This window comes from Oncorhynchus masou, chromosome 24 (genome assembly GCF_036934945.1).
Source record: "Oncorhynchus masou masou isolate Uvic2021 chromosome 24, UVic_Omas_1.1, whole genome shotgun sequence".
Classification (NCBI taxonomy): domain Eukaryota; kingdom Metazoa; phylum Chordata; class Actinopteri; order Salmoniformes; family Salmonidae; genus Oncorhynchus; species Oncorhynchus masou.
The window spans coordinates 64,479,315-64,491,376 of NC_088235.1; the positions used below are offsets into that span (position 1 = coordinate 64,479,315).

Here is a 12,062-nt window from a genome sequence, read left to right on the forward strand (position 1 = left end):
TTGGAGCTGGAGTTAGTGTTTGTATTCAGTAACGATGTGCTGCCCTCTGGTGGCATCACTAGCCCTATTCTGGGCATGTATCAATGTATACACTATAAAGTTCTGGAAATCAAATCAAAATCAAATCAAGTTTTATTTGGTTAGATGATCAGGAGTCTTATGGCTTGGGGGTTAAAGCTGTTTAGAAGACTCTTGGACCTAGACGTGGCACTTCGAAACGTGCTGTGGGTAGCAGAGAGAACAGTTTATGACTAGGGTGGCTGGAGTCTGACAATTTGTAGGGCCTTTCTCTGACACCGCCTGGAGATCTTGAAGATCTCAACCTGCTTCACTACAGTCCCATCGATAAGAATGGGGGCGTGCTCGGTCTTCCTTTTCCTTTGGTCCACAATCTCCTTTGTCTTGATTACATTGAGGGAGAGGTTCTTCTTAGACGTGCTTATGAGTGTTATAATGTGCTTTAGCCGTGAATACTTTGTGCATGGCGATATAGTCACATAACTGTAGAAATACAAACTTTTTTCATTTTTTATAAATGCTTACTGAATAGGCTGTTTGATGAGGCCATCTTTTGGTCTAATATGTAAGTGATGGGGAACCACAAGACATCTATACCGTCAACTTGCATGAGCCCTCAGTCTCTGACATGCTTTTTGTTGCATTTTCCGGTTAACATTGATAAGTACTAATTTTAATCTGTGAGGAAGTGAAAAAAGGAACGTGTGACAACTATCAGGTGTGCATGTGTGTGTGTGTGTGTGTGTGTGTGTGTGTGTGTGTGTGTGTGTGTGTGTGTGTGTGTGTGTGTGTGTGTGTGTGTGTGTGTGTGTGTGTGTGTGTGTGTGAGTGTGTGTGTTATTGGTGGTGTCAAATATACTTCCACTTGTGGTCTTCGTATGTTTGCTCTATCGTTATTGTTTTGACTTGAGGTTTGTTTTAGGTTTTGTTGGTACAAACCAAACTTTGTGAGAAGAGATGACTCATGTCGCAAGCACTAGTTCATATCTACACAAATTACTACAGGATACAGTCTGCATTTGTTTCACACTCCTCTCAGGGGAATGTCTCACTGCTGTAACTGTTTTAGGAAGTGACACCGTGCCACTCAACATCAGGAAACTGTTTCTATTAATAGGGGGTTAGTTCGTGAAAGCTGTTCATGCGAAGAGCCTAAATTCAGCAGGAAAGAAAGAACGGCTTAACTCCAAAAAGTGAGGACAGCCATTGACAAGGACAGATGTTTTGTGCTGTGGGGTGAGTTGATGCAACTGTTCTCAAACTTCACAATGGATAGAGTTGTCTCGTCTTCAGAAACGGGTAAGAAGTGAACATGTTGACGTCTTAAATGTCTTTCTTTTTTTGTCCGATGTTAGCCTGACAACAACATACAAATGTTTCTAATTGTACAAACCAATACTATAAGCACTCACTGCACACTGTAGAACCTATTGTTGGTCAATCAACAATTCAGCGGGGAAGAAAGAAGGGTTTGTTTTTAATTCATGTTTTCTTTGAGAAACTTAAATATGACATATACCTAAAAATGTTTCAAGAATCTGTTAAAATGGCTTTTTTTGTAGTTTGACTGAATGTAAACCATTTACAGATCTGCTTTCAAAATAAGGAAGTTAGTGTTTTACTCTTCCTGTAGTTAGTTAGCATTGGTGACATGTTTCTGCATGTCATCTCAGCAAAAGTTTTGCAAAACCATTTCTGTACATTATGATTGAAGCACATTTATGATTGCGGATAATAATGTTGGTTCAAACAAATTACACGTGTTTCTAAATTGTATGAATGTAGTGGTTTCTGACAATAAAGAAGCCATACTTATGCTGTTTCTTTAACTCTTAGGTTTACAGGGATGAACTTGGCTTGATGAAGTATGGTCATGAGTTGCAACAAATTACTCTGGTCAATGTTTGCTCAGCTCCCTATTGATTGTACTCAGTGTTGACATCTCAAACAGGACGCCTATTAAGTACAGTTATGTTTATCAAAGTTATAGATCTTTTAATAATTCATTGATAAAATAGATCCCATCATTTGTCTTCCAGCAATGTCTGGATTCCACTCCACGTGTGAGCTGTTGATTGTCCATTCTAGCGAGGCTCAGGAATGGGCAATGTATCTGCAAAAAATCTTGAAGTCTTCACGGAAGTTTCCCAAGAGGTCTATCGTATTGTATGCAGTTGACTGTGCTGATCAGCTACATGGATGTGACCTCAACATTTTCCATAATAGTAAATGCATTGTGCTGCTACTGACAGCCACATTCCTAGACATTCTAGATGACCCTGAAGTCCTGGGCACTTTTCAGAGACTCCTACACCCTCCACACAGAGTGGTGGTGCTGTTGTGTGGAATATCAGAGGATGACATATCGACTGAATGGTTTGAGGACTGGCAGAGCTGGAGAAAACTTTATCCTGAAGATGAACCTGCTCTTTACATCTCCACCATTCTACAATCCATTGCTGACAGTATGTTCACTATAATACCCTTATAAAGTTTGGGGAAAGTATATTATTTATTTTATTATTAAAGTATATTATTTATATTATTATTATTTTTATTTTTTAGTCTTTATTTAACAAGGCAAGTCAGTTGAGGGCAAATTCGGCTTACACGGCCAAACCCAGACAACGCTGGGCCAATTGTGCACTGCCCTATGGGACTCCCAATCACAGCCGGTTGTGAAACAGCCTGTATTCGAACTAGGGTGTCCGCAGTGACGCCTCTAGCACTGAGCTGCAGAGCCTTAGACCACTGCGCCACTCAGGAGCCAGACACAGCCAGATTCTCATAACATTCAGACATAGGTTTACGTTTGGATTTTTGTTGCTCTGTTTAAAGTGCATGTAACCATTATTGAATTATACTCAGAGAATTACATACCATCTAGAACTTACAGGCTAAACTCTTAGTTCATTAAACTCACCCATTTCACAATTTTCAACTGAGACCTACCGATAGGTTTTTATTTTGACTTTGTATTCAAAAGGTAATACAGAAGAGGCTGGACATGATGTGGAAGCTATGGCAACAACAGAAGCAAAAATCCCTGTGGTCCAGAACCCCAAAGCTGAGGGGACAGAGGATGAGTCAGTGACAGAACCAGAGTGTGTCCAGGATGAAAGTGACAATGTGAGAACAGAGGTCCACACAAACCAGGCAACGAGCCCCACACATCCCGCCTGCCTCACTGTACAACCAAACAGAGTTCTATGTGGGGTAAGAATTGCTTAACATACTATATAGACAAGGCTGTAATGGCACTGAACAAAGTTCAAAGATTTCTTCTGGACAGCACAGCATAAGGAAAGATGAATGGGACATAACAGGTACAGTGCCTTTAGAAGGTGTTCAGAACTCTTGATTTTCTCCACATTTGTTGTTTTGCAGACTGAATTTTAAATGGATGAACTTGTAGAAGAAAAAGAGGAGGAAGGGAAGCGCTGCTAAGGTACACAATAGTAGATTTTGGTAGACAGAAGGTGCTCTTTGGTAAAAGGGGTAAATTGGTTATCAGAAAGTAAGGAGGACCAAGGCACTCTTCATATAATTAATTAAAATGACTTTATTTGTATGGCATGTTCAATAGAAACAAAGTTTTAAAAATCTGCGTTTCAGCTGCATGGCCTTCATCAGGGAGTACAAAGAAATGATAATACAATGTCCTCTTTTAAACAGCTTTTTCCAATCAGCCCTATTTAGAAGAGGGTGTGGTTACAACATTGATTGGACAACATCTAGTAAGCAATACTATACACATTACAAAGTGAAATACTGTAGATATCTTATCAACATTGTTTACTCCAAGCTAGAAGCATAAGAACGCCTAGAAAGGTAGTTCTAACCTTAAATATGACTGGGCAAAGTGCCAAGAAAATGAAAATAATCTATTACATAGTACACAGCAAACATGTACAACAACAGTCTGAACATAAACCATGAACTCAGCAAAAAAAGAAACATCCTCTCACTGTCAACTGCATTTATTTTCAGCAAACTTAACATGTGTAAATATTTGTATGGACATAACAAGATCCAACAACTGAGACATAAACTGAACTGAAGTTCCACAGACATGTGACTAACAGAAATGGAATAAAGTGTCCCTGAACAAAGGGGGAGGTCAAAATCAAAAGTAACAGTCAGTATCTGGTGTGGCCACCAGCTGCATTAAGTTAAGTACTGCAGTGCATCTCATCCTCATGGACTGCACCAGATTTGCCAGTTCTTGCTGTGAGATGTTACCCCACTCTTCCACTAAGGCACCTGCAAGTTCCCAGACATTTCTGGGGGGAATGGCCCTAGCTCTCACCCTCCGATCCAACAGGTCCCAGACGTGCTCAATAGGATTGAGATCCGGACTATTCGCTAGTCATGGCAGAACACTGACATTCCTGTCTTGCAAGAAATCACACACAGAACAAGCAGTATGGCTGGTGGCATTGTCATGCTGGAGGGTCATGTCAGGATAAGCCTGCAGGAAGGGTACCACATGAGGGAGGAGGCTGTCTTCCCTGTAACGCACAGCGTTGAGATTGCCTGCAATGAAAACAAGCTCAGTCCGATGCTGTGACATACCGCCCCAGACCATGACGGACCCTCCACCTCCAAATCAATCCCGCTCCAGGGTACAGGCCTCAGTGTAACGCTCATTCCTTCGACGATAAACGCGAATCCGACCATCACCTCTGATGATACAAAACCGCTACTCGTCAGTGAAGAGCACTTTTTGCCAGTCCTGTCTGGTCCAGCGACGGTGGGTTTGTGCCCATAGGTGACGTTGTTGTCTGATGTCTGGTGAGGACCTGCCTTACCATAGGCCTACAAGCCCTCAGTCCAGCCTCTCTCAGCCTATTGCGGACAGTCTGAGCACTGATGGAGGGTTTGTGCATTCCCGGTGTAACTCGGGCAGTTGTTATTGCCATCCTGTACCTGTCCCACAGGTGTGATGTTCAGATGTAAGTCAGAACTGTAGGATAAATAACAGGGGCATATAAGCAGACAATGAAAGGGCTTACAATATTTGATTATGACATTTCTCTAAAACAGGCTATAGACTACATGTGCACCACCAAGTCAGAACATTAGGCTAACTTCTGTGGGGGAGAGAGACCAAATTCGTAGGGTGATGGTCTACAAACAACTTACTACATTCTCTGGATTTATGGTGCTTTCAAGACAACAGGGAACTATAAAAAAACTAGGTTGAATCATGACATCAGTGATCTTATAAATCCTTAAACCCAGACCCCGACTGCTTGTCTAGCTTGCTAGCTAATATTGTGAAAGTATGATTTTGACATCAGTCTAATCAAAGCAACAGTAAATATAACTTGATTTGACGTCATTTTATCTGTGGCTAATGACATTGAGACTTCTTGGATGGACACTTCTAATGTAAATACACTGCTCCATAAAATTAAGGGAACACTACAATAACACATCCTAGACCTGAATGAATGAAATATTCTTATTAAATACTTTTTTCTTTACATAGTTGAATGTGCTGACAACAAAATCACACAAATTTTATCAATGGAAATCAAATTTATCAACCCATGGAGGTCTGGATTTGGAGTCAGACTCAAAATTGAAGTGGAAAACCACACTACAGGCTGATCCAACTTTGATGCAATGTCCTTAAAACAAGTCAAAATGAGGCTCAGTAGTGTGTGTGGCCTCCACGTGCCTGTATGATCTCCCTACAATGCATGGGCATGCTCCTGATGAGGTGGTGGATGGTCTCCTAAGGGATCTCCTCCCAGACCTGGACTAAAGCATCCGCCAACTCCTGGACAGTCTGTGGTGCAATGTGACATTGGTGGATGGAGCGAGACATGATGTCCCAGATGTGCTCAATTGGATTCAGGTCTGGGGAACATGCGGGCCAGTCCATAGCATCAATGCCTTCCTCTTGCAGGAACTGCTGACACACTCCAGCCACATGAGGTCTAGCATTGTCTTGCATTAGGAGGAAACCAGGGCCAACCGCACCAGCATATGGTCTCACTAGGGGTCTGAGGATCTCATCTCGGTACCTAATGGCAGTCAGGCTACCTCTGGCGATGGAGGGCTGTGCGGCCCCCCAAAGAAATGCCACCCCACGCCATGACTGACCCACCACCAAACCGGTCATGCTGGAGGATGTTGCAGGCAGCAGAACGCTCTCCACGGCGTCTCCAGACTGTCTGTCACGTGCTCAGTGTGAACCTGCTTTCATCTGTGAAGTGCACAGGGCGCCAGTGGCGAATTTGCCAATCTTGGTGTTCTCTGGCAAATGCCAAACGTCCTGCACGGTGTTGGGCTGTAAGCACAACCCCCACCTGTGGACGTCGGGCCCTCATACCACCCTCATGGAGTCTGTTTCTGACTGTTTGAGCAGACACATGCACATTTTTGGCCTGCTGGAGGTCATTTTGCAGGGCTCTGGCAGTGCTCTCCTGCTCCTCCTTGCACAAAGGCGGGAGCAGGTGGGGCTGTAAGACTTGAAAATGTCTGTCTAGCAACGATCAACAAGCAACTTGACAGAGCTGGAAGAATTTTTGTAGGAATATTGTACAATCCAGGTGTGCAAAGCTCTTAGAGGCTTACCTAGAAAGACTCACAGCTGTAATCGCTGCCAAATGTGATTCTAAAAGGTCTCAAGGTTGTGAATACTTATGTAAATGAGATATTTCTGTATTTCATTTTCAATAAATTTGAAAACATTTCTAAAACATGTTTTCACTTTGTCATTATTGGGTATTGTGTGTAGATGGGTGAGATTTTTTTTTTTATATACATTTTTAATTCCGGCTGCAAAGCAAACAAGGTCAAGGGGGAAGAATACTTTCTGAAGGCAATGTACATGATACTGTCATAAGTGTAACAGTTGTTGGAGTGTATGGTGTTGGACAACCATGCCTCTTTGTTACTATCATTTTTGGTGTGTGAATTTGTCTGATTATTTCTTGATTCATATCGAGGCGCACTCTTAAATTACACGAAAATTATAATCAGCCCAGGACAACTTTATTTGCAAGTGCAGTTTTTTTTGAGCCAACTCCTATTAAGCCTAGAATACAATTGCTTCCAGTATCTGATGTCTCCATGATGACTGTACATGTTTTACAGGACCATGCAACTATTTTCATAATCTTTTCAAATAAACTGGACAACCAATTGAAAATGGAGGTGGAGTTTTCCTCTAAAGATTCAGCTGCAAAACGGGTTTTAGGGATTTTGGAGAATGAATACACCATCAGTGTTAATGCGCCTGGTAAGTAGGCTAACCTTTAGAGACTTTCGATCGCAAAGCTATAGAGAAAAATTTAGACCGCTTACCCAGTCTTCTGTTTCACTTTCACTTATTATTCTATTTCACTATTACATTCTTATTGTGGACATTTCTTTGACCAATGTGAATAACATGAAGTGATCTGCCAGCCACTATTCTGTACAGTAGATAAAGAATGCTAACCCAGATAAATGTTATCTTTACCAGATATGCCAGCAGGAGAGGTGTCACTCACTCTGCATGGCAACGACTCACCAGTCTGTTTGAGGCCTGTAACATACTACACAGCCATGGGGGAAGTCAGTCGTTACCTTGAACTTGCAGCTGCTCCCATGGACTTTATGTGTCAGGTGAGAGTGCTCAGTATAGAGTGAAAACAGAATACTGAAGACTGACAAACTCTGTTTTCAACACCTCTAAATAATTGATTTTGAAAGGGACAGTTCACCCAAAATACAAAATGACATATTGGTTTCTTAACCCTGTAAGCAGTGTATGGACAAGGTTTGACAGTAATCCATGCTTTGTTTAAGTTTCTATGGCACTGTTTCCAAATTCTAACATTTTATCATTTGTGCCAAATCCAAGTCCTGGTGCCGATATTAGAATTTTGTCCAAATCATCCGAAAGTATCTCAAAATCATTGTGAAGCTCAACAAAATCACTTTTAGATGATTTGAACATGATGTATGAAAAACGCTAATATCGGTACAATGACTTGAATGGGATTTGTGCCACAAATGCGAGTCCCTGTTACCATTTACTAGGCTTGCAACAAGCTAAGGTGCTGGGGATGCGGCCCCAAGCATCGGGGCTTCCATCCCAGTGATAAGCACACATTTTGTGTTTTAACCCTATCCCAAACCTTAACCTGAACCAGTTGGAATTACTGCCTAAACTTAAGTTTCGGTTTCGTTTTTGTGCAGTTTGACTAAAAGCTAACATATGGCGAATACGCTGTAATTAAAAGGGCTTAAGAGGCCATCTCCTGTTGCCTGCAGTTATGTCAAATGTCTAAATATTTCATTGGAGGCTGCATTGCATTTCACACAGGCTAAAGCTTCAAGGAAACCTAAAAAAACATTTATATTTAAATTCTTTAGAACATATTCTATTTCCTTCAATAGTGTGTTGTTCATTTCTATGTTTCTAGGCATTCAATATCACATCCAATGCCACAGAGTCACTTGACAATATGCTGACAGACTCGTTAAAAGGCAGGATTCCTGCAAGTGGAATTCATGTGTTTGGAATCAGACAGATTGAGAAAGACAATATGGCTGCATGTAAGTGCTTTACATTTTGACCAGAAAATATAATGGAATGATACATTTGCTTGTCTACACACTTAAGAGTTCTATTGAAACTGCTATTGCGCGTTTTTGTTGTAAGGAAAAACCATGTGCTAGCTAGTTTCTAGTGAATAGTTACACTACATTGTTGTAGATTTTTCACAAGAGAGTAAAGGGAGTTCCTCAAACAATTCAACTAATCTCAGTTAGGCATTTTTTTAATCATATTATTTCAAATCAAGTGATAGTTGCGGCCAAATATATTGGCACCATTGCGCTTTCCCCTATTTCTTATAAAATAAGTTGACATTTAAACATTTGGCCATCAGATCTTGTAATTGGATTTTCCACATTACATTTTTTTAAACTTAAGTTTACTATTTTAATTGAGAAAATAAAGATAAATGGCATTGCAATATTATTGCCACCCAGGAGCTAGTAATTGGTTGAACAGCCTTTGGCCAAGATAAATACGGACAAATGCGTCTTGTTAACTGCAGCTTTCTACTGGCAATTTGGCCCCCCTTTTAGCAACAAACTGCTCTAATTCTTCAATGTTTAATGGGTGCCCTCCAACTGCTGTTTTCAGATCTCGCCATAAGTTTTGGATGTGATTCGATGGACACTCCAAAACAGTCAAGCATCTCTTACTGAATCATTTCTGGGTGCTTTCTGATGTGCGTTTGGGGTCGTTTTCTTGCTGGAAAACCCATAACCTTCAATGGGGACCCAGTTTTTGGACACCGGGTTGAACATTGGACTCCAAAACACCTGATAATCTGCTGATTTCATGATATCTTGCACGCATTCAAGGCTCCCAGTACCAGAGGCAGCAAAGCAACCCCACAGCATTATCAAACCTCGCCATATTTGACTGTAGGGAGGTTGTTATTTTATTTTAATGCTTCATTTGTCTGTCAGTAAACACAGCACTGATCTGTATTTCCAAAGAGCTCTAATTTCATTTCGTTGGTCCACAGAACATGTTCCCCAGGATTTAGGCTTGTTTTGGGTGGGGTTTTGAGTTCAATCAGGCTTTCTTCTGTCTCCTTCAGCAGTGGAGTCTTTCTATGATTTGTTTACCAACAACAAAACGAAGCATTCAAAGAAAAGAACACCTACCCTACAATCAAACATGGGGGAGGTTCGATAATGCTGTGGCATTGCTTTGCTGCCTCTGGTACTGGAAGCCTTGAATGTGTGCAAGACATCATGAAATCAGCAGATTATCAAATCAAAGTGTATTTGTCACGTGCGCTGAATACAACAGGTGTAGTAGATCTTACAGTGAAATGCTTACTTACAGGCTCTAACCAATAGTGCAAAAAAGTATAAGGTGAACAATAGGTAAGTAAAGAAATAAATCAACAGTAAAAAGATAGGTTATATACAGTGGTGAGGCTATAAAAGTAGAGAGACTACATACAGACACTGGCATAGTTATGTAGATATGGTTAAAGTGACTATGCATATATGATGAACAGAGAGTAGCAGTAGCGTAAAAGAGGGGTTGGTGGGTGGCGGGACAAAATGCAGATTGCCCGGTTAGCCAATGTGCGGGAGCACTGGTTGGTCAGGCCAATTGAGGTAGTATGTACATTAATGTATAGTTAAATAGATTATGCATATATGATAGACAGAGAGTAGCAGCAACGTAAAAAGTTGTTTCGGAGTGTCAATGTTCAACCCATGTCTGCAAACTGTCTCTGTTGAAGGTTGTGGGTCTTCCAGCAGGATAATAACCCCCAAAACACATCAAAAGCATGCTGGAATTGTTAAAAAAAGAAACGCTGGACTGTTCTGGAGTGGTCAGCAAGAGTCTAGATCTGAATCACATACATGACCTATGGCGAGAGCTGAAAACAACAGTTGGTGGAGGGCACCCCTCAAACATTGAATAATTAGATATGTTTGCTGCTGGAGAGTGGCCCAAATTTCCAGTAGAAAGATGCAACAAGCTCAACAAGAAGCATTTGTTGGCAGTTATCTTGGCTAGTCATTTTGTTCATGCTATTTGTTTTTATAACTTAAGTTAACAAAAATGTAATTTGCTCTGCAATGTTGAAATCCGATAACAATGAGTGGAGACATTTTATTATTTTAATTTCAATTTATTTTAGAAGAAATATGGAATTATTTCAGAAAAGCGCAACTGTTTTTGCTTTTTTTTAATGGGGAAAAAATACAGACAGTGGCTCTAAGCAGAGTTGGTGTCAATTCCATTTAAAAATAGGGGGGTTGATTGAAATTCCCTATATATTGGGAATCAAAAGACACTAAAACATAAAGACTGAAGAAAAACAAACGTTCAATTTGGGTTATAACAGTTTAATACATTTGTAGTAAGCAAGCCCAAAAGCCATGTATAAGTTATTTTCTTATTTCTTTGGCATTACCATTTAATTACAGGAACTTTTACAGATTATGCCTTATATTAATTACAGATTGTGACATTACATTTACTCTGACAGTCATCTTAGTTCATAGTCGGATGTACAGTGGGGAGATTAAGTATTTGACACACTGGCGACTTTGCAGGTTTTCCTACTTACAAAGCATGTAGAGGTCTGTAATTTTTATCATAGGTACACTTAAACTGTGAGAGAAAATCACATTGTATGATTTTTATGTAATTAATTTGCATTTTATTGCATGACATAAGTATTTGATACATCAGAAAAGCAGAACTTAATATTTGGTACAGAAACCTTTGTTTGCAATAACAAAGAGATCATACGTTTCCTGTAGTTCTTGACCAGGATTGCACACACTGCAGCAGGGATTTTGGCCCACTCCTCCATACAGACTTTCTCCAGATCCTTCAGGTTTCGGGGCTGTCGCTGGGCAATACAGACTTTCAGCTCCCTCCAAAGAGTTTCTATTGGGTTCAGGTCTGGAGACTGGCTAGGCTACTCCAGGACCTTGAGATGCTTCTTACGGAGCCACTCCTTAGTTGCCCTGGCTGTGTGTTTCGGGTCGTTGTCATGCTGGAAGATCCAGCCACGACCCACCTTCAATGCTCTTACTGAGGGAAGGAGGTTGTTGGTCAAGATCTCGCGATACATGGCCCCATCCATCCTCCCCTCAATACGGTGCAGTCATCCTGTCCCCTTTGCAGAAAAGCATCCCCAAAGACTGATGTTTCCACCTCCATGCTTCATGGTTGGGATGGTGTTCTTGGGGTTGTACTCATGCTTCTTCTTCCTCCAAACACGGCGAGTGGAGTTTAGACCAAGAAGCTCTATTTTTGTCTCATCAGACCACATGACCTTCTCCCATTCCTCCTCTGGATCATCCAGATGGTCATTGGCAAACTTCAGACGGGCCTGGACATGCGCTGGCTTGAGCAGGGGGACCTTGCGTGCGCTGCAGGATTTTAATCCATGACGGCGTAGTGTGTTACTAATGGTTTTCTTTGAGTCTGTGGTTCCAGCTCTCTTCAGGCCATTGACCAGGTCCTGCCGTGTAGTTCTGGGCTG

General features: G+C 41.2%; 1 protein-coding gene across 2 annotated transcripts in view; it reads left to right on the plus strand.

The window, feature by feature from the left end:
- Positions 1–1,020: 1,020 nt before the first annotated feature.
- pik3ap1 (phosphoinositide-3-kinase adaptor protein 1) overlaps positions 1,021–12,062 on the plus strand; it is a 29,730-nt gene continuing 18,688 nt past the window's right edge. The window contains exons 1-6 of one of the 2 annotated variants that reach the window (XM_064934539.1): positions 1,021–1,317; positions 2,058–2,483; positions 3,005–3,234; positions 7,129–7,273; positions 7,499–7,641; positions 8,445–8,577. In XM_064934539.1, coding sequence (XP_064790611.1) covers positions 1,263–1,317; positions 2,058–2,483; positions 3,005–3,234; positions 7,129–7,273; positions 7,499–7,641; positions 8,445–8,577 — 1,132 coding nt within the window. In that variant the 5' untranslated portion in view covers positions 1,021–1,262. The remainder of the gene's footprint in view (positions 1,318–2,057; positions 2,484–3,004; positions 3,235–7,128; positions 7,274–7,498; positions 7,642–8,444; positions 8,578–12,062) is intronic. The other variant, XM_064934540.1, reaches the window with a different exon arrangement.